The sequence below is a fragment of the Mizuhopecten yessoensis genome, unplaced genomic scaffold (genome assembly GCF_002113885.1).
Source record: "Mizuhopecten yessoensis strain PY_sf001 unplaced genomic scaffold, ASM211388v2 scaffold716349, whole genome shotgun sequence".
NCBI classification, from domain to species: domain Eukaryota; kingdom Metazoa; phylum Mollusca; class Bivalvia; order Pectinida; family Pectinidae; genus Mizuhopecten; species Mizuhopecten yessoensis.
The window spans coordinates 815,323-842,664 of NW_018480072.1; the positions used below are offsets into that span (position 1 = coordinate 815,323).

Here is a 27,342-nt window from a genome sequence, read left to right on the forward strand (position 1 = left end):
TTTTTTTTTTTTTTTTTTTAAAATATATCCCGTGTTGACCCTTAATAGGAGGTATATACCCCTGGTTTCCGTTATTGTTTGCTATCAATGACATCAATTAAGCTGCTGACTTTATACAGAAGGTATATATTCTGTGTTGACTTTATACAGAAGGTATATATATCCTGTGTTAACTTTATACAGACGGTATATATCCTGTGTTGCCTTTATACAGAAGGTATATATCCTGTGTTGCCTTTATACAGAAGGTATATATCCTGTGTTGACTTTATACAGAAGGTATATATCCTGTGTTGACTTTATACAGAAGGTATATATCCTGTGTTGACTTTATACAGAAGGTATATATCCTGTGTTGACTTTATACAGAAGGTATATATCCTGTGTTGACTTTATACAGAAGGTATATATTCTGTGTTGACTTTATACAGAAGGTATATATCCTGTGGTGACTTTATACAGAAGGTATATATCCTGTTGTGTTGACTTTATACAGAAGGTATATATCCTGTGTTGACTTTATACAGAAGGTATATATCCTGTGTTGACTTTATACAGAAGGTATATATATCCTGTGTTGCCTTTATACAGAAGGTATATATCATGTGTGGACTTTATACAGAAGGTATATATCCTATGTTGGCTTTATACAGGTGGTATATATCCTGTGTTGACTTTATACAGAAGGTATATATCCTGTAGTGACTTTATACCGAAGGTATATATCCTGTGTTGACTTTATACAGAAGGTATATATCCTGTGTTGACTTTATACAGAAGGTATATATCCTGTGTTGACTTTATACAGAAGGTATATATCCTGTGTTGACTTTATACAGAAGGTATATATCCTGTGTTGACTTTATACAGAAGGTATATATCCTGTGTTGACTTTATACAGAAGGTATATATCCTGTGTTGACTTTATACAGAAGGTATATATCCTGTGTTGACTTTATACAGAAGGTATATATCCTGTGTTGACTTTATACAGAAGGTATATATCCTGTGTTGACTTTATACAGAAGGTATATATCCTGTGTTGACTTTATACAGAAGGTATATATCCTGTGTTGACTTTATACAGAAGGTATATATCCTGTGTTGACTTTATACAGAAGGTATATATCCTGTGTTGACTTTATACAGAAGGTATATATCCTGTGTTGACTTTATACAGAAGGTATATATCCTGTGTTGACTTTATACAGAAGGTATATATCCTGTGTTGACTTTATACAGAAGGTATATATCCTGTGTTGACTTTATACAGAAGGTATATATCCTGTGTTGACTTTATACAGAAGGTATATATCCTGTGTTGACTTTATACAGAAGGTATATATCCTGTGTTGACTTTATACAGAAGGTATATATCCTGTGTTGACTTTATACAGAAGGTATATATCCTGTGTTGACTTTATACAGAAGGTATATATCCTGTGTTGACTTTATACAGAAGGTATATATCCTGTGTTGACTTTATACAGAAGGTATATATCCTGTGTTGACTTTATACAGAAGGTATATATCCTGTGTTGACTTTATACAGAAGGTATATATCCTGTGTTGACTTTATACAGAAGGTATATATCCTGTGTTGACTTTATACAGAAGGTATATATCCTGTGTTGACTTTATACAGAAGGTATATATCCTGTGTTGACTTTATACAGAAGGTATATATCCTGTGTTGACTTTATACAGAAGGTATATATCCTGTGTTGACTTTATACAGAAGGTATATATCCTGTGTTGACTTTATACAGAAGGTATATATCCTGTGTTGACTTTATACAGAAGGTATATATCCTGTGTTGACTTTATACAGAAGGTATATATCCTGTGTTGACTTTATACAGAAGGTATATATCCTGTGTTGACTTTATACAGAAGGTATATATCCTGTGTTGACTTTATACAGAAGGTATATATCCTGTGTTGACTTTATACAGAAGGTATATATCCTGTGTTGACTTTATACAGAAGGTATATATCCTGTGTTGACTTTATACAGAAGGTATATATCCTGTGTTGACTTTATACAGAAGGTATATATCCTGTGTTGACTTTATACAGAAGGTATATATCCTGTGTTGACTTTATACAGAAGGTATATATCCTGTGTTGACTTTATACAGAAGGTATATATCCTGTGTTGACTTTATACAGAAGGTATATATCCTGTGTTGACTTTATACAGAAGGTATATATCCTGTGTTGACTTTATACAGAAGGTATATATCCTGTGTTGACTTTATACAGAAGGTATATATCCTGTGTTGACTTTATACAGAAGGTATATATCCTGTGTTGACTTTATACAGAAGGTATATATCCTGTGTTGACTTTATACAGAAGGTATATATCCTGTGTTGACTTTATACAGAAGGTATATATCCTGTGTTGACTTTATACAGAAGGTATATATCCTGTGTTGACTTTATACAGAAGGTATATATCCTGTGTTGACTTTATACAGAAGGTATATATCCTGTGTTGACTTTATACAGAAGGTATATATCCTGTGTTGACTTTATACAGAAGGTATATATCCTGTGTTGACTTTATACAGAAGGTATATATCCTGTGTTGACTTTATACAGAAGGTATATATCCTGTGTTGACTTTATACAGAAGGTATATATCCTGTGTTGACTTTATACAGAAGGTATATATCCTGTGTTGACTTTATACAGAAGGTATATATCCTGTGTTGACTTTATACAGAAGGTATATATCCTGTGTTGACTTTATACAGAAGGTATATATCCTGTGTTGACTTTATACAGAAGGTATATATCCTGTGTTGACTTTATACAGAAGGTATATATCCTGTGTTGACTTTATACAGAAGGTATATATCCTGTGTTGACTTTATACAGAAGGTATATATCCTGTGTTGACTTTATACAGAAGGTATATATCCTGTGTTGACTTTATACAGAAGGTATATATCCTGTGTTGACTTTATACAGAAGGTATATATCCTGTGTTGACTTTATACAGAAGGTATATATCCTGTGTTGACTTTATACAGAAGGTATATATCCTGTGTTGACTTTATACAGAAGGTATATATCCTGTGTTGACTTTATACAGAAGGTATATATCCTGTGTTGACTTTATACAGAAGGTATATATCCTGTGTTGACTTTATACAGAAGGTATATATCCTGTGTTGACTTTATACAGAAGGTATATATCCTGTGTTGACTTTATACAGAAGGTATATATCCTGTGTTGACTTTATACGGAAGGTATATATCCTGTGTTGACTTTATACAGAAGGTATATATCCTGTGTTGACTTTATACAGAAGGTATATATCCTGTTTGAATTTCGTGCCGTTTTCTACTTTCAGTTTGTATTGACGATGTGCTAAATGGGTTATCTATAAACATTCCGCCTGTAATCTTGTTTAAATTTGGTGGTAGGGAGATCACGAAAGTAGAGTTAATAAAGGTCAAAGCCTTTAGATTACCAAATGTTTACATTGTCTCTGTTATCATTGTTTACCGTTGGGATCTTGTTTGGTCTATGTTACTTCCGAACATGCGCAGTATAACGTAAACACACCGTGATGGCTGATTCAGAGGATGCACCGCTGCTCGTCCCTCGAACAGAAGTCGTTACTCCCGGGACAGCACGATCGGGACGACCGCGGTCCCGATGTAGCTTGAGTTTAAATGAAGGTGATGTGCAAAATTATATCGATGGAACACAGAGCAATACCAGGTAAATTGGCCATATTGTAGCAGAAGCTAACGTACGAGACTCATTTGTCAATACATGTACACCCATACTATATATCACTTATATATTATTGGTGTGTATTGACATTTACATTTACGGCGATACTGCAAAGGGGCGTCGAACAGCATGTACTTGCAGGTGGACTTGTGTGGTGTGGCTTTCACATAAGTTCGTTAAAAACAGATTAAAAATTTAAAACTATTTACACGATCCACATTCACTCTGCAAGATAAGGGAATCTGCTTTTTATCTCAGAAGGGACTTCACAGTCAGCATCCCATCTGTAAAAACTACAAGGTACGGGCAGAAATCCTTCTCGTTTGAGGCGGCCCGGGTGTGGAACAGTCTTCCGAATGAATTGCGGAGATGTGAATACTTCCCAGAATTCCGGAGGCTGGTCCACACCTGGGATGGTCCCATCTGTACATGTTCCTTCTGTACAAAGACTACCTATGGTGGTTCATTTTCAGAAAATGTTTAAATTATAAGTAATTTGTTTTTGAAAATAGAATGCTATATTCGCAGTGAAATTTTGTCAATTTTTCGGCTGTGATAAGGACCCAAATTGGTACACTACATCACAGGCTATGAAAATTGTTTTTATTTCTACTAGTTGATCTGCCGATTGGAACAAAATATATTGCTTTAATAAATACCATACTGAACTACAATTGTATATATAAACTTTTATATTATCCGGTTATAAGGAACAGAAATCAACATTTAAACATGCTTATATTTAACCCTTAAAATGCTCTAAAATTTCGTCGGCGTTCGTCGTTTTTACTGGTTTTCTGACATGTTTACTTTGAAGTCATCGTGTACTCTTAAAATATTCCTGAAAACAAAACTGTTCGCTGGAAATGCTGATAAGTATCTGTCTTGTTATATTGTCAAAGGAAAATGCTCAAATTTAATTTTTAAGTACAATTTGAACCATTTTCTGACCGTGTACCAATTGTGGTAGCGTGACGTTACCTGTGGTCGGGCTAACTGGCTCCCGATATGACAGTTCGATATATGAGTACGGTAGCAAACAGTATGGATAATGAGCTAACTTTTGACAGGAATGAATTAACAGACTGAATTGGCAAACGTACTGTTTGATTAATTTCCGGCCCAGTGAAGATAATTGATTCTTGCATACTAGTCCGAGATATCCGCATTTCCGGCGGTGCTGGAAAATTCTATCTGACCCACGGGTCTAGTTCGCTTACACCACGCGCAGACTGGCGGGGGAATTATAGTGACCTTTCAGGGTCACGCTATTGTTTGTGACATCAATTTATGACATTTTGGGTTCATTGACGTCATTAGCAATTGCATCCAGGTTTCATATGCAAATGAGAAATGTGCGGACAGTTTACAACTTAACTGGAAAAGCAGCTGTTTTTACGGGTTTTAGGTAATAAGCAAGAAATAGAATCCATCCCTGATGTGAGGTAAGGATAAGGTAATTCAAACCCTCGGGATAAAATATTGAGCAAAAGACCCTCACCAAAGATTCAGGTCTCCTGCTCAATATTTTTATCCCTTGGGTTTAAAATTGGTTTAAAGATGCTAATATACCAATAAAACATTATATGAACTTTATTTACTGCCACTTATGGTTACAATCACAGTTGCAGTTTGTAAATAATGACGAAAATGTAACACTCTTAATTGATGCACCATGCAACGTTATTGATTTCATTTTTTGTATGTGATTTTTCATAATCCTATTATTTCACAACTTACGGTAGTTTGGAAAAGAAATTCATTCAGAACGACCCTTGACTCTTAAATATTTCAAAGATATGCCATGTCCTGCTAAGTATTTTTTTCATCTCCAAGTATAAGCCAAAACTGGAAGGGGGGTCCCGATTTGGGTACAGCTACACCTGTTTCGCAATTACGTAACCATGACTATATTTCCTGTTCTATTTATAGTACCACGCGCCAGAAATATCAACTTGTTATCAAAATGAACCGATAAGGATATCTATTTAGGAAAAGTGAACAAAAATTATTGGGATCGGTACTATGGTATAACATACATCAATATTTCACTAAAAAGTGTCCTGATTTGGATACTGTCATGTTAGAGAGGTATATGTGCTCTTGTTCAGCTTTGGAAAGAGGAATCAATCAGAGACAGTACAAGAGGAAACTTGAAAAATAAATGTTCCCCTGTCAGTCAACAAAATCCCTGGGGAGAACCTATTTCATATTTCGTAAGGTCAAACCCTTCAACGATATTCCAGCGGAATTTTTATTACTGCTTCAAATATCAACACTTTTACGTTAAGCTTTGGCAGAATGACGAACTTCAAATATCTACACTTTTAGGTTAAACTTTTGCAGAATGACGAACTTCAAATATCAGCACTTTTACGTTAAACTTTGGCAGAATGACGAACTTCAAACATCAACACTTTTACGCTAAACTTTGGCAGAATGACGAACTTCAAACATCAACACTTTTATGTTAAACTTTTGCAGAATGACGAACTTCAAATATCAGCACTTTTGCGTTAAACTTTAGCAGAATGACGAACTTCAAATATCAGCACTTTTGCGTTAAACTTTAGCAGAATGACGAACTTCAAATATCAACACTTTTACGTTAGACTTTGGCAGAATGACGAACTTCAAAAATCAACACTTTTACGTTAAACTTTGGCAGAATAACGAACTTTAAACATCAACACTTTTACGTTAAACTTTGGTAGAATGACGAACTTCAAACATCAACACTCTTACGTTAAACTTTGGCAGAATGACGTACTTCAAACATCAACACTTTTACGTCAAGCTTTTGCAGAATGACGAACTTCAAACATCAACACTTTTACGTTAAACTTTGGCAGAATGACGAACTTCAAACAAAAACACTTTTACGTTAAACTTTAGCAGAATGACGAACTTCAAATATCAACACTTTTACGTTAAACTTTGGCAGAATGACGAACTTCAAACATCAACACTTTTACGTTAAACTTTGGCAGAATGAAGAACTTTATTACAACTATAGGGCAAACATAATTAACAATGAACTTCAAATTTATATTAAACCATTGTTTAATTTTTGAGTCCAGTGTAGAAGAGCTCTATCGACTCCTGTTTTGGAAACTAAATTTAACTTTAGAAAGAATAGAAAGTTGATCAGTGATGGAATTCCGATATGGATTTATATTAGCAAGTTAACATTGGTGACCAAGTTAATAAGCTTAGAGACACTTTCAGTCTTTGTCTAACATATTTCCTGAAGAGGATGCAGAGATTTGCGTATTGTTATATGAGATCTTGTCAAGAAAGAGTACAGATTAGAAAAACTGATTTATTTGTAATTCTTTAAGAAATATATTTCCTTAATGGACCTTGTGATCTCAAGCAACAAACCAAAGGCCATTTGACCATATTTGTGAAAACCTCTTTCCCCACCCCACCCCACCCCACCTCCAGTCCATATTTCTTTTTTTTGTGACCAAGCCAAGGTTTTTGCTAGGTGTTTATAGGGTCTGGTAAAGGGACCTATTTCCAATTGAATGATTAAAAAGCATGTTTATACAAATTTCCAGTCGTTATATGTGCAACGTTCAAAGTATTACCATCCATGAAGGAGCATTCAAATTACATACCTGGTAAATAACGAAATTTTGAAACTGAATAAACTAAAATACTCAAAATGAATGTGTGACATTATTGCTATACATTTTACTGCAAGAAACAATCTGCGAAAATACTCCAGACAGACTTTAGAGTATTGGAAGAAGAACAAGTAGAGGAATGTTTAATTTTTTTCAAAAATTATGATATTTACCCAAACCTGTACATGTGTTGAAATTTCCCAATTTTTGTCAAATGTCGATGATATTTTCCCAATTCCTGCTAAGGGGCCCTCTCCCAAAATACTTGGCAAAAACCCTGCAAGCAGTTTGTTTTTCCTATTTATCACATAATGTTCTGTGTTATGAACATACCCATGTCATATTTTTTGTGTGTGTATTAATTTTAACCCATGTAATATGACCTATCAGCCCTGTTTCAATTGTGACGTCACGCCTAGGACAAGTACATGACGTCGCAGACTTACGCACTGGAGTCAAAATGGCGGCTTTTTACATATCAAGGTTGCATGAAAATTGTCGTTTAACCTGAATAAATGCCACAAATCTTGATTATGTGATAAAAACGATCTTGCACTCTTTTTCATTTCGCTCGATTAATTGAAAAATTCTTAGACTTGTTTCATAAATCTCATATGAAATAGAAACTCATGTAAGATCCTATATATATATATATATATCGGTCATATACGCAGGTAAATCTACAGTATCATTGAGGAGCCAGGACTCCGGATCAGAACCTAAAACAGTTTGGATAATTGCTTTTAACAAAAAATCTTTTAAATCCATAAATGTTCCCAAAACAGTTTATTGTTTTAAAATTGTATAACATGCATATATATATAGGATTATTACGACCAAAGTAAGTTTGGTTTATGATTTTACGACCTTCAACCAATTGAATCACTGGAAAGGGATGCCACAAGTTCTAGTCCATGTACAGTATATCTCTGACCTCTTCCTGGCTGCCCCCCAATTATGTCTGTTTGTGAAATTCTCTGGAACACCATGGAGGACTTGAGCTACTGTGAATACACATCATATTGCTGTATTTTACACTGGAATTATTACTTAATGCTTATTATTTAATATATGTGTGACAGTAATGTTTTATTTCATTTCAGGGACAGTGCCGACCAGTTTCCAGGAGAAATCGGTCTTAAACGTAGGTGGAATCTGTACAAATATGTCACATACAAATGTACCTTTCTAGTACATGTAGATATAGGGCAAATATATGTATGGTCAAATTAATGTGCAAATAGATCAAGTTACTGTATCAAACACTGCAGAAATAGGCCAATTTCCTGTTAGCAGTAAAATATGTTAAATTTTCATTTACTCTAGAAATTTAAATATGTTAAAGGGGCTGGTCGGGGAAAAAATTACAAAATAAATGGGTCTAAATGCGTTTTCTGGCCTTCCAAAAGTTATACTACGACAATGTCCAGTTTTGACCACTGAAATCTCGGGGAAGCCCCGCGTAAATTTAGCGCATATCTATTTATATGTGTCACGTGGTTGTTTTGAAAGTGAGGCAGTGAAGATAACAACAATAGCAAGCCGTCATGTGCCATGTCGGACTCAACTAGCGGACAAGACAGCAATACTATACGTAAATAATTGTTTTCAAAGGTCATGTATGATGCAAGTGTAGTATTCCTACCTATATGTTGTTGTTATATATAAACGGTATTGTTACCTCGTGCCAGTCATGACTTTTGCATGCATCTTTTTCTTTCGCCGCGATATTTACATTTGGCCTTGTTGATGATGCGCGTGCGGTAAAATTACATCAATGATCTGGGTCAATTGAGAGTTTTAGACTGTCAGGTGACGATTTAGGATTTCTTTAATATAATTATATTTTTAACTCTTAGGGAGTGAATTTCAGCAAAATTTGTATCGGTATATTTCATAAGAAGGTATTTTAAACATGTGTATGCCATTTTAGCAAAATATGATTTTTTCCCCTGACCAGCCCCTTTAAATTAAATCAAAGCATTATACTCGATCTTGAACCAACAACCCAGTAGTGAAGGGCTTGTGATCATAGCTGGTCGGCCACCGCTGCCCCTCTAATGATTGTTTTGAGTCGTGAAGTACCTGAGGGGAATCAACTTCTGTCACATTAACAAATATAGTAGCAAACATCAAGGTCCCGTATTCATAAAACAGTTCTTATGCTCAAATTCAGACTCTGTGCTCAAGCTCAATTTCTTGTTCCGCTGATAAATAAATGGAACAGAGGTCATTATTTTTTCAATGCCTCCGCCAGGAGTCAAACCCAGGACCTCCGGCTTACTAGTCTTACGCTCTACCGAATGAGCTAAAGAGAAATTCTCTTCAGCCGAGACGGTAGGAAGCAACTAGTATTTTACCAGGGTGACATAAATTTGAAATTAATATTTGGTCTATGATTTGGAAGAATTTTGGATAGACTTCAGTCTGAATGTTGTCCCAAATATAGCACATATAATTTTTATCGCTTCGCATGACTTCAGCGAGTTACAAGAAAGTTTGGGTTGAGCACAGAATCAATGCTTGAGCATGAAAATGGTTTCATGAATACGGGCCCTGAACTTCAAAGAGGTGGTTTTAAAATTTTACATACCGGTATGTAGATTGGCTCTGTTTAATCAGGAATCCCTATGTGTCTTATGTTCCAATTAAGTAATGGTATTTGCCTAGCTTTATAGCCGGATACAGGCTGCTTCTCGGAGGAAAAAAATACTTTTTTACTCAAAAAGAAAGAAAAAAAATGACTAGATTTTTTTACAGCCAAATGCAGACTGCTTCTCCTAGGAAAATGCTTTATTTACCCAAAGTTAAACAAAAAAAAGAGGGATATCTTACTAATTTCAATAAAAATAAAGCAATATTTTCCAAATTTGTGTAGGAATAGGATGAGGTAACTAGGTAGGAAATACTCTGCAATACACTGTATTCAATATCAAAGCTTGCTCCAGACAAACTGGGTTTCCACTTTATACTAATTCTGTCATCACTATTATAATACTTTAAGTCAATATACTTCGCTCGGTGTTGGTAATTTTGATCTTTTATGTGAATATTATAGACTTCACAGGCAGACTGTACTCTTACAGTTGTTACATATAATAACCTTTCATAATCAGCCACAGTATAGATCTATTGATATGTTATGTTTCTGCATTTATATGCGATTCACAACAATGGAGTAAATTGAAAAAGGAGAAAATTAGTCTGTGGAAAATGTTATAAATTTTCTGCTGCCTGATCATGGAATAGACTTTCTATTGACTAGAGCATCTGTCATTGTGTGCTATTAACCCTTTCACCACCATAGACCATAATGGACTCATCCCAATAAATGCATGGTAGAGTCCACTTAAGTTACCTGGGGTTGAAAGGGTTAAATGTGTACATATTGTAGCAAGAATGTTATTTAAAATACTTTTGACGTTTCTGAATTCAGTAATACATGTTTAATTCAAAGATTCTTGGATAGCACATATCTAAATCCCATTGATGTCAGTTAATGAAACGAAACAGAAATATACATATGTATAGAGTACAATTTTTTGTTATTTTTCATTGAACAGTTGGCCATTGTCATGCCAACAAGATGAGGGCGGGCCTGGACAAAACGGCTAGACGCAAATTGTTACTGGCTAGCGGTCTGTGTCTGTTTTTCATGACTGCGGAATTTATTGGCAAGTGGATTTCTTGTGTTTCCAGATTATGTCCTTATTGAGTGTAATTTGAAGGAGAGTGCCAATTTCTTACGCAATTATTAAATACCCCTGCTCCCTACTTAGTGAACTTTGTCAATGTGTCCGTGTGTGACTGTGTGACTGTGTGGGTGTGCCAGTACGTGAAATCATGCGTCCAAAGTGAGATACACAAAGTGATGTAGTGGGGAAAAATACAAAGCGAAGTAGGGGATAAAAATACAAAGCGATGTAGGGGATGAAAATACAAAGCGATGTAGGGGATGAAAATACAAAAGCAATGTAGGGGATAAAAATACCTCAATATTCTTTAATAACTCACTCCATACTTCAGTTATTTACCTCACAATACAGCGCAAACCAATACAGGCATTCATGCTTGCTCACGCATGGTGTGTACATGGATGCATTTGAATGCAGTTGCTAGAGCAGATACTGTTACATCATTGAATTTTCTATTCATTTCACAATGTGTAAATGCAAGGGGATTTGTATCACTTGTGATGACTTGTTTAAATATGTTATAGAAATTTTAATCATGGTTATGTTATTAGCTATCTCTCAGTAAGCTATTATTTAATCATTTTTCTTATTCAACTCTGCACAAGCGAGAAAACACAAATTTCTAAGATGTAACAAAAAACAAATTCTCATTCATATAGAATACCCTAAAATCTGGATAATAAGTCCGCTTTGAAAATAAGCCATGGATTCCTTGCTGTCAAATATATCTCAAAAGTAAGCTGGTTTTGAAAAAATACCAGCATTGAAAATATGCATTGGATCCTTACAATAAGCCTTATTTTTTTTCTCTTAAAAACGAAATATCAAACCATGCCCTTTTTTTCTAAGAGATTTTAGAATCATTGCCATTGTAAAATGTTTACACTGTGATCAGTTTATATAGTCACTACATCCAAGAATTTCCAATTTTACTGGGATATGGCACAGGGACATCTTATAACAAGACGGGATATCATGACACTAGTTAATAGGGGTGTCACAATACACAAAGAGTGTATCACGATATATTGCAATACAGAATGAATATATTGTGATACGTATCCCTATATAATTATTGTCATAGGAAGGATGTGCTCAATTTTATGATAGGTTGTCAGAATGTTATCAAACTTCGTAATATATAATATGGATTACATAGATTTAAGATTATTGTTAAACCAATCATCGATTACAAAATTTTAACTATTAAAAGCCTGCTTTATGCTTATTGGCATATGTTAGAATTTAAAACACCAAGCAGATACATATAAATATGCTCTTGAAAAATAATGCGATACAGCAATATTTCATCTCTGTATTGTGGTACGATACGATATACCTGTGTATTGTGATATACCTGTTTACCGATATATTGTCACAACCCCTATTAATTAGAATGTCCTTTAGTGGGTCACTGTGACACCGAGAACATTTCTCAAAAAAAAAGAAAAACAGCTGCAGGAATAAAATGTTGATGTAATTATCTCCCTTTGATTTTTGCTAGGTGGCATACTTGCTCACAGTCTGGCTATCCTATCCGATGCTGCACATATGCTCACCGACTTGGCAAGCTTCCTTATCAGCCTGTTTGCCATTTTTCTTGCCTCACGACCCGCTACGAAGAAATTAAGCTTTGGCTGGTACAGAGCTGGTACGTATCGCAACATTTCAGTACAGCGATGAGAGATTCACGGAAAAGAGTTGGAAGAAGACGTCGTGGAGACTTACCAGTTAACTCATTCACCCCTGAAGACACATTTGAACCCTTCCAATTCAAAGGTTGGAATAGTTCATTATGAAACTTCAGGGGTGAATGAGTTAAATGAGTGTTTAGGTTGACTAATTTTGCCTCTTAGCTCATTCACCCCTACATATTTTAACTGAACTAGCCCAGTCTTTGATTTGGTAAGGTTCAATGTGACTTTAGGGGTGAATGGGTTAAGTTGATGCTCCATCTAGACATTTTGGATGTAAAGTTTGGACCCTGAATATAATCTTGGTGAGGTTTTGCTTTATAATCTGTGATATAATATCTATAGACAATGTACAAAGGCTAAGGGTAGGTAATCCATTGTGTAATGATTGTGTTATATTGATCCGGCAAACCAAAACGAGATATTTGTGATGAGTTTCATCAATCCTTTATAAAATAAAATCTAAATTATGATCCCTTTATGAGAAAGCATGTTGTAATTTTTTTTGCGGTTATTGCAAAAAGTGGGTTTTTTTCAGGTCATTTTTGAACTTTAAAATACTGCCATCCTAGCTCTTTATTAACCCTTTTACCACTGTAGACCATAATGGACTCATCCAGATCAATGCATAGTAGAGTCTACTAAAGTTACATAGGGGTGAAAGTCTCCATTGTGAAGTCATGGTATAATCTGGAAGTTTGTGACCTACCCGGTAATTTTATGTCATCACAATAGATAAGAACTATATACGTGAATATTGAAAAAATAACATCATGGTCTTGAGGTACATGGCAGTCATGTGATAAATACAATATACGGTGGTCAGGTGGTGCAGTTGATAGCAGGGCTGCAACGATAAGTTCAAAATGATACATATCTCGATATTGTGGTTACAATACATATCACGATACATGTAGCAACAGTGGAAAGAAAGAGAAAAGATAAATTTCGTTTATTTCGTGGATAACAAAATTCCACGAATTGAAATCCCCACGAAAACATAAATTTGGTATGAAATAGATAGGGGAAAATCAGAAATCAGCGAAATATAATGTCCTTGAAACAGGCTAGTATATGAAAACCACGAAATTTCAACTTCACAAAAATAAATGATTCTACAGTAATTCACGTCTTTCAACCTGCATGCCGAGCTGGAGCTTCTTTCTCCATGTATGTTGGAACAGATATGAATAGACTAAATACGGAAACGACTAAATACGGAAAATATTGAAGGTGTATCATGACCTCCCAAAAATATTGTGTAACGAACTGTGTTTAAAATGTCACGATATATCGTCGCTTTGCAGCCCTAGTTGATAGCACATTCACTTCTCACCGAGGCGGCCGGGGTTTGACTCCCCGATCAGACATAAAAAGGTATCAGGTCAACTGCCCAACCACATGGATTTTCTCCCCCATTAAAACTATCAGAGCACTGATGTCCATGGGGAGATAACACATGCTCAAAATTAAAAACTTAATAATAGAATATTTCCATATACACCGTCGGGGGGAAGTATCTCTTTAAATGGCATCTTTTGAGTTGTTCTTTCAGATGAAATCATTAGATCTTATTAAATAGATATAGTTTAGCAATTTCACTAGTTGAAAATGCTCATTTTTGGGCTGAAAAGTGGGGGCCTCCCTCCAAAATAAGGAGAGTTGGCTAAGTTGAAAAAGCCTGTTTTATAATTGTTTAGCGGAGCTAGAGTGGGTTGATTGTTGGCGACCAGATAGATCAATTGGTAGAGCGTCGGTCTAGAGTTGGGAGGAATCCTGGATTGAAGCGAGATCTGGCCATGCATTTTTCTTCTTCTGTTTATGGTGATGCCTGTGGTCAACCCTTGTTTCAAGCATTTGGTGTATGCTTGGCAAGGGAATACCAAAACCTGGGTTGTAAATAGTTGTGTTGTCGGGGTGAAGAGTTAGAAAAGGAGGGAGGAATGAAGCAGAGCTGGACTGGGTCAATCGTCGGCGACAAGGAAGCTCAATTGGTTAGAGCGGTTGTCTAGAGTTCAGAGGGTCTTGGGTTCGAACCCCGGTCTGGCTGTGCATTTTCTTCTCCTGTTACAAAATTGTAAAGTTGTAAAATTAAATTTAAATACGTGATTGTGTTACAGAGATCCTGGGTGCCCTGATGTCCATTGTAATGCTATGGGTGCTGACCGGAATACTGGCATATATGGGCGTGCAGAGGATAATAAAGAGCGACTATACGATAGAACCTGTCATTATGTTAATTACAGCATCTCTTGGTGTCTGCATAAACATCCTGTAAGTGTAATCATGATTTTTTCTGTTGCAATTCCTTTACGTCTATTTGGCAATAAAAACAAACATTTGTACGTTTCAGGTAATATGACTGAAAAAAATAGGGTAGGTCGGTCAAGATTTATTTTTATTTCGTTATATATTTGGGGGGGAGGGGTTATTTAAGAAATAACAAAATTACTGCTGACGAAGTAGAGAGGGTAAGTATATCGTTGCCTTGCTTGTTCATCCATCAATTTGTTCGCATCTGGTGGACAAGTTATCCCAACACTCTATGGAGTGTGTTTGAGTGAGATGAAATTGTTAGGGTTGGAAGTAAAAACTAGGGTAGGTCAAAACAATTAATACTTATATCTACTGTCTTTGCTGCACTTTCATGTATTTTGAAATGCAAAAAAAATATATGAAACTTAATCATTCAGTTCATTCACTATGTTGTATAATGTGTAGTAGGATGAGGAACAGTGATACAGATAGTGCTGTTGCTCGGGCTCGAACCCGTGACCCTTGGCTCTCCGACCAGATGCTCTATGGCTGAGCCAAAGGGAAATTCCCTACAGCTGATGCTTGCTAGGCAACCTAAACAATGCATATCTTTTACAAATGTACCTGTATATCTGAAATAGTTTGTCAACAAGTGAACAAATAGTTATGTAAAAAATTAGTTTATTGTCAAAAAAAAATAATTGAAATAACATTAGGCCCATAATGAAGTGGAAGCGAGACTAAGGTGTTGCTTTTCCACCGACGAGGGGCGACGGCGTCAACATCAAGTTTTTGCGTTTAAGTTAGTTTTACTGAAAGTATAAGTGCTAGACCAGCCAAACTTGGACCATAGATCGATGCATCTTAGGTAGTACATCTCGGCCCATGCATCAAATGCTGGATGCAGCCTACTTTTCATGGTCCATTGACTTTGTCAACATTTGGTTTTCTTGTTTAAGTTAGTTTCTCTGATATGTGCATTGATGGTCAAAGTAGGGCATAGATGAGACATATCAATCTGAATGGCTTGTGTTATTATGCAGTACACCAAATGTGTTGTTATATAAGACGAATAACTTTTTTGTCTGTCATACAGGATGGGTTTGACATTACATCAACACGGCCACACACACGGAGGAGGAGGGGGAGGTCACTCTCATCATCACGATGACAGTGACACAAAAAACCTGGTGAATTCCTCCGCGGAAGACAGATCGCCTGGATACGGGTCAGTAACAGAGATGGAACAACAAAGCCAGGACGAGCCTCACGAACACTCCTCAAACAATATCAACGTTAGAGCTGCCTTTATACACGTACTAGGGGACCTTTTACAAAGTATAGGTGTACTCATAGCAGCTGTTATTATCTTTTTTAAGGTAAATATTTTTGTCTGAATTCAGTGGCAACACTTTGTGTTTAAAAAATATTCGACACTCATTTTATGTACTATCTATTACAGCATTTTACTCTATAGAAACATTTTTTTTATGTATAAACATTAATTTTGCACAGTTGTTTTCGTGTTCTTAAATATGAACTTTTACTCCATTCAAACGTTACTACATTGTACATGTATATTTTAATTGTTTTTCATGTATAAACCTTTTTATATAAGTTTACATTTTTACTCAGACAGTCATGTCCTTCAAACCTTAACTCCTGAATGTCTCAAACTTTCAATGGGTCAGAAACAACCTGGGTTGTAAATAGTTGTGTCTTCGGGGGCAAAGACTTAGAACAAGGAGGGAGGAATGCAGTGGGGCTGGACTGGATCGATAGAAAAAGGAGGGAGGAAGGCAGTGGGGCTGGACTGGGTCCATAGAAAAAGGAGGGAGGAATGCAGTGGGGCTAGACTGGGTCGATAGAAAAAGGAGGGAGGAATGCAGAGGGGCTGGACTGGGTCGATAGAAAAAGGAGGGGGGAATGCAGTGGGGCTGGACTGGGCCGATAGAAAAAGGAGGGAGGAAGGCAGGGGGGCTGGACTGGGTCGATAGAAAAAGGAGGGGGGAATGCAGTGGGGCTGGACTGGGCCGATAGAAAAAGGAGGGAGGAAGGCAGGGGGGCTGGACTGGATCGATAGAAAAAGGAGGAAGGAATGCAGTGGGGCTGGACTGGGTCAATAGAAAAAGGAGGAAGGAATGCAGTGGGGCTGGACTGGGTCAATAGAAAAAGGAGGAAGGAATGCAGTGGGGCTGGACTGGGTCAATAGAAAAAGGAGGGAGGAATGCAGTGGGGCTGGAGTGGGTCGATAGAAAAAGGAGGGAGGAATGCAGAGGGGCTGGACTGGGTCGATAGAAAAAGGAGGGAGGAATGCAGGGGGGCTGGACTGGGTCGATAGAAAAAGGAGGGAGGAATGCAGGGGGGCTGGACTGGGTCGATAGAAAAAGGAGGGGGGAATGCAGTGGGGCTGGACTGGGCCGATAGAAAAAGGAGGGAGGAAGGCAGGGGGGCTGGACTGGGTCGATAGAAAAAGGAGGGAGGAATGCAGTGGGGCTGGAGTGGGTCGATAGAAAAAGGAGGGAGGAATGCAGAGGGGCTGGACTGGGTCGATAGAAAAAGGAGGGGGGAATGCAGTGGGGCTGGACTGGGCCGATAGAAAAAGGAGGGAGGAAGGCAGGGGGGCTGGACTGGGTCGATAGAAAAAGGAGGGGGGAATGCAGTGGGGCTGGACTGGGCCGATAGAAAAAGGAGGGAGGAAGGCAGGGGGGCTGGACTGGGTCGATAGAAAAAGGAGGGAGGAATGCAGTGGGGCTGGACTGGGTCGATAGAAAAAGGAGGGAGGAATGCAGTAGGGCTGGACTGGGTCGATTGTCGGCGACCACATACCTCAATTGGTAGAGTGTCGGTCTAGAGTTTGGAGGATCCCGGGTTCGAACCCCGGTCTTGCCATGCATTTCTCCTGCCCTGTTACACAAACATTTAATTCTGATGATGGGTGGCCTAGCCAATTAACCTGAAAAAACTTCCATACAAGTGCTACCTTTAACATGGATTTTCCTATAATCTTTAGCTGATTATCGACTCGCCTTTAGTAACATTGTAATCGAAGGTCAACATGGAAGGTCATTATGGTCAGACTATACAAATATTTACTACTGCAAAATGGGAGACTTTCACTCTGTAAAATGTTCACCCAATGCAGATGAAATCCGTTTCCACCCAACGTTAATCTCGCCCTTCACATCTGATTACAATGTTTGTTAATTCGCTTACCACTGTTTACTGTAATGATAAATTTGCTCTTATTACGGAGGGAGAAAAACGTGAAAATTAAACTACGTCACAAATTTCCCCGTACACAGTACAATTACACACTCATTATCTCCAAACATATACTTGAACCAATAACCCCTTCATAAAAATTTAACCATAACATATGCACGTAAAAATTCTTTACTAAATTTTGTATAAACTTCACTTTTCAGCCTGAGTGGAAAATAGCAGATCCGATTTGTACGTTCATCTTCTCGTTTTTGGTGCTGGTCACAACTTTTACCGTAGTTCGAGATTTGTTACGTGTTTTAATGGAAGGTGAGTAAACGACGGGTAGATCGTCTTCTTTCGTACATTGTACACTTTGTTTCTGTATCGTTATTATTCACAGATACAGATTTCTTCTTCTATTCTTTAGTTTATATTTATATTTGCTCTGCAAATTCCTCTATAAGCATTACCATAAGAAATACGTTCATAGGGCTTTGAATGCAATTGGATCAGCGTCAATTTGAAGTGTCTGTCCCGCCTTGATTAACACGAGACAAGCGTTAGAAGCAAACATTTTGGTGACGATGGGTCGTTCCAGGAACCTTGCACTGATGACACAAACATTTAAATATAGAAAATATAAGGGAATACATTTGTTTAACACTTTCACCACTGTAGACCATAATGGACTCATCCAGATCAATGTATGGTAGAGTCTACTAAAGTTACCTAGGGGTGAAAGGGTTAAGTCAATCATAACTAAACAAATTTGAAGGTTAATAAAAGGAATGATTGCAAAATCGGTTCATACCAGCAGGAAATTTAATAATATTCTTTTCAATCCTTATATGAGGGGAGAAACATTTTATATTATCATATACTTTTGATAATTTCTCGCAATCCCATTAGCTGCATTCCATACATGTGACAAGTTAATCCCATTGGCCGCATCCCATACACGTGACAGGTTAATCCCATTGGCCGCATCCCATACACATGACAAGTTAATCCCATTGGCAGCATCCCATACACATGACGAGTTAATCCCATTGGCGGCATCCCATACACACGACAGGTTAATCTCATTGGCAGCATCCCATACACATGACAAGTAAATCCCATTGGCCGCATCCCATAAACATGACAAGTTAATCCCATTGGCAGCATCCCATACACATGACAAGTTAATCCCATTTGCCGCATCCCATACACATGACAAATTAATCCCATTGGTCGCATCCCATACACATGACAAGTTAATCCCATTGGCCGCATCCCATACACGTGACAAGTTAATCCCATTGGCTGCATCCCATACACATGACAAGTTAATCCCATTGGCCGCATCCTATACACATGACAAGTTTATCCCATTGGCAGCATCCCGTACACATGACAAGTTAATCCCGTTGGCCGAATCCCATACACGTGACAAGTCAATCCCATCGACCGCATCCCATACACGGGACAAGTTAATCCCATCGGCTGCATCCCATACACATGACAAATTAATCCCATTGGCCGCATCCCATACACGTGACAAGTTAATCCCATCGGCTGCATCCCATACACGTGACAAATTCTGAAAAACTCATGTAGATGGTTTTCCGATAAAGAGCAGTTTTCGAAATACATCAACTTTTGTACAGACATTGTAATTGTTTTACACTTTCTGTGAAAAAATGAACTGCTAATATCAAATTTGATATCAAATTGTCACCACAATTAAGTGCACGAATAACAATGACATAATTCGTTCTTGAGTTTGAAGAAGGCAACACAGACAAGATTTGTTAGATAGCTACATTATAAGGTAATATGTGGAACTTATAACTTAACAAAGCCATTGTTTACTGGATTTTTGCACAGCATACGTTTTGTCGAATTCTCAGACTACAATCATGCCTCAGATGACAGTGAGGTCCTGTGGCCCAAAGGAAACTTGCTGTCCTCAAATCAAATCAAGCATCCTCAATACTCTAGAGTTACGCTCTCTGCACCCATGGAATATGTCATGGCAAAATGGAAGGCACACAGCTAGCTATTTGATTGGTTTCGGGTAAAACAAAAACAGACCAATCGCTAGGCTGAAACCTGTCCTTTGAAGATTGCTTTGGATACAGAGAGCAACACCTGACATCAAAGTTAGTCAATTTTACGGTTATACGTTATGATGAATCCTTTAAAGTACATCAAAGGATCAGACAACTTCTTGTATGATCCAAAAGGTGTCGCAAAATGAGACTTCGATTTTGTAATGACATATTCAAGGAATGCAGCAAGCATAAGTGAGTGGAACCCCTGGAGTATCAAGAATGCAAAGTCAACAGCTGTATATCCTGTTACAACTCAAAATAGACATTCATTAACATTTACATTTCAATGTAACATATGTTGACAGGTACGCCACGAGGACAGACATCGAAAATTTACATTTCAGTGTAACAAATGTTGACAGGTACACCACGAGGAATGGACATAGAAAATTTACATTTCAGTGTAACATATGTTGACAGGTACGCCACGAGGAATGGACATAGAAAATGTACAGTCAAGATTATACAAATTACCCGGTGTTAAAGATATCCATGACCTACGCGTCTGGTCACTCTCAATGGACAAACTGGCCCTCTCGGTCCATTTGGCTGTCAGTAAGTAACTTGTTACTGTAACTTCAACATCATAAACAGTGTTTTCTCCAGGTTTGAAAAAAATGGGGGCATTGCAGTAGTGTGATGTAGGCAGAACATAGAAATTTAAGGGGAGGAGGGGGATGTACACAATCCCCCCTTTTGGAGAAAACACTGCATTTAATTGAGTATCACAAGCATGTTTGGTCCAACATCATCTGATGGTGGGCTGTTCAAATTTGCTGTCCTCCGTCTGTCCATAACTCATTCACCCCTGAAGACACATGTGAACTCTTCCAAATCAAAGGTTGGAATAGGCCATTATGAAGTTTCAGGGGTGAATGAGTTGTTATCCCCATTTCTGAATTAGGTATTGACAGATCTTTTCAAATTTCAAATGAAGGTCTGCTATTGTGCATGTTTAATTTGGAGACTGATCGGAAGAACAAAATTGCCACCAGGTAGCCATCTTGGATTTTTAGCTAAGGCTTTAGCTGCTAGCTATTGGTATTACAGTACTTCAGTTAATGAACTCAGATATTCATAAACGCCGTTTCAAGACATATGCCACCTGTCGGGGGGAAAATGTACTAAATTGAATCATATGTACCGGACATACTGTCTTATTATGTATAGTAATCAAGGTTTAAACCTTAAGGCCCAGGAAACTTAATACAATGAATGTTGTAGGTACTTTGCCGGGAAACCTTCACCCAGCCAAATTTCCTGGTATACAGCATTTTCGTAAAAAAACAAATAAAATGTGTGCCATGTCAGCATGGTTTGTGATTTTAATGTTTTGCTTGTATACCCAGGTGCTGGTCATGACCCACTAGAAATACTTAAGGCAGCTACACAGATGATTCAACTGAACTTTGGTATCCAGGAAACCACGATACAGACCGAAGCCTATGAGGAGGAAATGTTGAACTGTACCCAGTGTCAGGATCTCCCGGACTGACCAGTTATAAGCCCCCTAGACTGATCATAAACCATCACCGTAACGTATTTTTAAATCATGGATGAAGAAAATAAATGCAAAACTTTTTCAAGACTGGATGTGTTAGGAGTCAGTTGCATGAGAAATCGAGGCTGTATGTGTGTTCAGATTCACTTAGGATATGGGGAATTTGGACGTTTTATGAGTCTTTTGTATGAGAAATCAAGGCTGTATGTGTGTTCAGATTCACTTAGAATAAGGGGAATTTGGACGTTTTATGAGTCTTTTGCATGAGAAATCGAGGCTGTATGTGTGTTCAGATTCACTTAGGATATGGGGAAATTGGACGTTTTATGAGTCTTTTGCATGAGAAATCGAGGTTGTATGTGTGTTCAGATTCACTTAGAATAAGAGGAATTTGGACGTTTTATGAGTCAGTTGCATGAGAAATCGAGGCTGTATGTGTGTTCAGATTCACTTAGGATATGGGGAATTTGGACGTTTTATGAGTCATTTGCATGAGAAATTGAGACTGTATTTGTGTTCAGATTAACTTAGGATACTGGGAATTTGGACGTTTTTATGAGTCATTTGCATGAGACGTTTTATGAGTCATTTGCATGAGAAATCGAGGCTGTATTTGTGTTCAGATTCATTTAGGGCAAGAGGGATTTTGGAGGATTTGCACTGTATGATCCAAGTTTTAAACCTAACCATGTTTCCCCAAGCAAGAATATCCAGCAGGAAATGGGGTTATTGGCAGTTTTGAAAATCTGCAAAAATGTCATTCAATGATGTCAATATTTGGCTCCACAGAGACATAATGTCATGGCAGCTATACTGTAAACGTACAAATTTTAGTGGTAGTCTTAATTTAGCGTGTTTCATGCTTTTATTATTGTGCTAAATTATGAATGTGCCAATTGAAGTTCGTTGCATATTGTTCTTTACTGCATATTTTCGTGATGTGTCGATTCATCAATGCATTAATCTATTAAAATTCGATAATGTGCTGAAATTTGAACCCCCTAAAATAAGCATGTTTACAGTATCTGAATCATACCCTTGGGTGTATCAGTCAGAAAAATGTGTTTATGGTCATAACGGTCATAAGGTTTTTTTTGTGTGATGTTTTTACTTTTAATGGTTGTTTGAGCCACTGGACCCAGAGCTTTGGAAAATGCAGTTTTAAGATTACTGTATACCAGGAAATTTTTGCCTTTTTTGCCCTCCGTAATGAAGGCAAATTTATCTTTATCGTGAACATAGTGAAAAACATAATACGCCTAATAATTAAATGAGAATGATGAAAGTACACTAGGTGGATATGGATTATTCTGGCAAAGGGCAAACATTTTTCCCAATATACAATAACACCTTTTGACTTCTTTCTCCTCCATTCGTCTGCAATATTATAGTAGCATAGTAGTAATTGCAGCTATTAACTCAGGAACCAGTGGCGACATCAGTCCAAAACAATTTATTTTGGGGGGGGAGGTGTGTGTTTGTATGTGTGTGTGGGGAGGGGGGGGGGGGGCGGGTGGGTGTGTGTGTGTGTGTGTGTGTGTGTTTCAGACTTGTATACTTGTATGCTATATGTACTTGTATTACTGTTGGGCCTATGAGTCGTATGGCTAATAAAGAATCTGAAGCGGACGTGAAACCTATCAATCAATCAATTGCAGCAATAGATAAGGTAGGCTCTGATTGAGGCTTGACGGTAGACTACAGGTGTGGCCTGTCTTTCGGGAAACAAAATAAAAGGACATCATGTAAAAAGAATAATCGTTCTTAGTAGATAATTTGTTGTAAGGGATGTTAATCAGTACAAGTATTTGGTTGTTTTCATAATTTCGCTGTAATACTCAGTTCACTGTCTCGGTCAAACAAAAATTATTTAAATGCATATTCTAAGTTCACGGCTCTGGGTAAACAAAAGTTAAGAAAATGTGTATTGTCAGTTCAGACCTATGTAGACAAAAGTCTTTAAAAAAATATGATGTAATTATATACCGTATTTGACCGTAGATAAGCCCCCACCCCTAGTGAAAAAAAGAAACCAAAATTAGGGAGGGGGCTAATATGTTAAGCTGTATGTATTCTTTGAAATAACTTGAATGTTGCAAATGACAAATTTTCAGTAATTTCAAGCCTCTTTGCTAGACAATCACTAGACTGCCTATGGCATCTGAAATGTCTTTGATCTAAGAAAATACCTGATTATCAGTCACCAGTGGTAGCCAGCACCCCTTTAAATCTGTTGTGTATTGGAAAAGGTTGCTCCCTGGAGGTAGATCAGTTATTCTTGCATACTAGACCGAGATATCCGCATTTCCGGCGGTGCTGGAAAATTCTGTCTGACCCTGGGGTCTGAATTGCTGACATGCACAAATTTGCGGGGGAATGATAGTGACCTTTTTCGGTCACGCTATTGTTCGTGAGGTCATTTTATGACGTTTTTGGGTCAGTCAGGGTCATTGACATCATTAACAATTGCCATTCGGGCTTGATATGCAAATGAGTAAATGTGCGGACAGTTTACAACTTTACCAGAAGAGAAGCTGGTTTGATGGGTTTTAGGTAAATCAGCAAGATATAGAATCCATCCCTGATGTGAGTTATGGATAAGTTTATTCTAACCCTCAGGATAAAATATTGAGCAGAAGACCCCCGGGCAAAGTTAATTCAAACCCTCAGGATAAGATATAAAGCAGAAGACCCTTGGGAAAGCCTGCAGTCTTCTGTTCAATATTTTATCCCTTGTGTTTGAATTACCTTATCAAAAACTCACATCAGGGATGGATTATATTAGTCTAGCCCAGTGCCTCAGTGGATGAGTCCATTCTATATTTTAAGGGTTCAAAGTTCTATGTAACACGTATTCACAATCATACTGTTCCTATGTATTATTAACAGTTTATAGTTCTGTTAAACACAGAATTTCTTATTCTGGGTGCAATCCATCCAGTCTGTTGACGTCTGTGATAATTTTACCTATATTCCTTTACTATAAATCAGGAAATGTTCACAGCAGTTAATTATAAACCTTGAAGTTACCAACCAAGGGCAAAAGGTTAACCCTTTCACCACTGTAGACCATAATGGACCCATCCATACCAATGCATGGTAGAGTCTACTAAAGTTACATAGGGGTGAAAAGGTTAACAGGGTGAAAGTTTCCTGGTATTCAGTACATTCACTTTTTATAAGTATTACTTTTTGTCTTTCTAAGGATCATTTTACTTTTATATTAGTTCTATGTTTTTACGCATGTACTATAAACTGAAATTTCGCTGCAGTTTAACTTTTGCCTTTTACACCCTCTGTAATGAAGAGCAAATTTGTCATAATTGCGAATTGAAATAAATAATATGATATACATATTACTTAAATGTGAAGGGCGAATTGAACACTGGGTAATTATGGATTTTTCAAGTGAAGGCCGAATGTTTTACTGTGTGAAAGTTTCCCGGTGTACATTATATTCACTTTTTACAATTAATGGAACTTTGTGACAAGAATGTGAACTTTAATAATCTATTCTGTAACATTTGCTCATTTCTTTTGCATTTAAAAATGCTTGAAAAGATGAAAAAAAATCCCACCTAGGTATTAACAGTATTGTTTGGTTTCATAGTTTATTGTAAATGTTAAGTTTTTGTTATGTTAAATTTTGGTTCTGTTCATTTTAGGGATCCCTGTGTCTCTGTACTGTGGTTTGTACTAGATACTGTTACCTCCCCTTATCTTCCTTTTGGATATAACCATTATATTACTCATAAAAGTCCTCGAAGGTATTTTTTCTTCTTCAAGTGGGAATTGTATGATATGGAAACGGGCGCAATTTCAATTTAACTGCACTTTTACCTCAAACTTTTATGGACTTGAACTAACATTTTTGTTTCCGTTCAAAATCAGATGCTAAACATTCCTTTTGTGCTCTGATCAAACCATTCCTTTATCTTTTTTTTTAAATGTAGACTTCTTTTTGTTTGTTCATTTTTTCAAACAGACAGTATTTATTGGGAAATGGTGAACATCTGAAAATCACGTGTGTTGTCGGCCCTGAAAGTCATTTTTTGTGATGTAATGAATTGAGCCTGAAAGTGATGCATAATGAAGTATTATAGAACCTGAAAACAGTCTGGGGTATTGAAACTGAAAATGTTACCTGGTTTTGAACCTTGTGATGATATGTGGTGTAACCTGAAATTACTGGTATGTATCGGTACAGAATGTCTGAAGCAGGTTATCTTATTGAATACATTGATTGGGAAATGGGTACTGTAAATCCTAACAGAGATACAGTAAAATCTCAGTATACTACTGCCGACATCGATTTGGAATTTTATATTTGTTAAGGACTGAGCCTTTATTGCGATGCATGTAAATTGACCTCACTTCAGCCGGTCCCAGCCATTTTACTCAAACAGCATTAATCAGTTTCTTCAAGTAACCGAACATTTACTATCACGACTAACAAAATCCCGTTATTTCAATGGTAAACATTGTTACACACACACATCTGGAGCTGTAAGTATAAGTACGACTTGTGTAACATAAACATATAAAATATGACATTTAAACACTTATAGTACTGTGGCGAAACTGCCTGCACCTTTGAGCAAATCCACAGAAGTCTGATGACGTCACAAATGTTGCTGCGTGATGTCATTCAGGCGTGTTTACAACAATGTTTATTTATAGGCATTTCAGTCAAATCTTCTTCTGTGCTGGTGCTCATTTGCATTTCGATACATGTGTATTTGGACAAATTATTAACTATAACCCTTACTAATGTGACAAATTTGCCTGCACTTACGTTAGTGGCAAACGTTCAAACATGAAAACTTCAGAATTGTTATAACATGTTATATTGTGAATCACTAGAAAAAAGGTAAAAAAAAAGTAAAAACGTATATATATATATATATATCTATCTACAACTGTAATCGTATGTTTTCATGATAAGATTTGTAAATATTTATTTTTGTTTTTTAAATGATATGACATTTAGTCATTTCATCAATTAAATAGCTCTTATTTGTATGGAATGACTAGGCTGTGTACAAGTATTTTTGATGATGTTCAGAAAAGTGCCAATTATGTAAACAGCTAGATTTTGGATATGCTTTGCTTTGAGACCCATTAACTGGATGCCAGACTTGTGTGGTTCATATATGGCAACATTGGTATAGAGAAGGCTTTGCAATGTACGCGTCCAGAGTTTGAATCAAATTATTTTCTTGTTTTAGTTTTTTAGCTCACCTGCCCGAAGGGCAAGTGAGCTTATATCATGGTGCGGCGTCCGTCGTCTGTCCGTCTGTCCGTCCGTCAACTTTTCCTTTAAACAACTTCTTCTGAAGAACGGACAGGCCTAGAGTCATGATATTTGGCTGAAAGCTTTGTTGGTAGGAGCCCTACAAAGTTTGAGAACGAAAATGACCTTGACCTACTTTAAAGGTCACAGGGGTCAAATATGTCAAAAACTTCAAACGACTTCTTCTGAAGAACTAAAAGGTATAGAATCTTCAT

General features: G+C 37.1%; 1 protein-coding gene across 2 annotated transcripts in view; it reads left to right on the top strand.

Moving 5' to 3' along the window:
- The window catches only part of LOC110443493 (zinc transporter 2-like), a 59,969-nt gene extending 34,326 nt beyond the window's left edge, over positions 1 to 25,643 (top strand). Inside the window, exons 1-9 of one of the 2 annotated variants that reach the window (XM_021487728.1) lie at positions 3,575 to 3,738; positions 8,489 to 8,529; positions 10,949 to 11,059; positions 12,585 to 12,731; positions 14,895 to 15,048; positions 16,127 to 16,409; positions 18,459 to 18,564; positions 20,754 to 20,888; positions 21,683 to 25,643. In XM_021487728.1, coding sequence (XP_021343403.1) covers positions 3,584 to 3,738; positions 8,489 to 8,529; positions 10,949 to 11,059; positions 12,585 to 12,731; positions 14,895 to 15,048; positions 16,127 to 16,409; positions 18,459 to 18,564; positions 20,754 to 20,888; positions 21,683 to 21,828 — 1,278 coding nt within the window. In that variant the 5' untranslated portion in view covers positions 3,575 to 3,583 and the 3' untranslated portion in view covers positions 21,829 to 25,643. Of the gene's footprint in view, positions 1 to 3,574; positions 3,739 to 8,488; positions 8,530 to 10,948; positions 11,060 to 12,584; positions 12,732 to 14,894; positions 15,049 to 16,126; positions 16,410 to 18,458; positions 18,565 to 20,753; positions 20,889 to 21,682 lie in introns of those variants that run through there. The other variant, XM_021487729.1, reaches the window with a different exon arrangement.
- Positions 25,644 to 27,342: the final 1,699 nt, after the last annotated feature.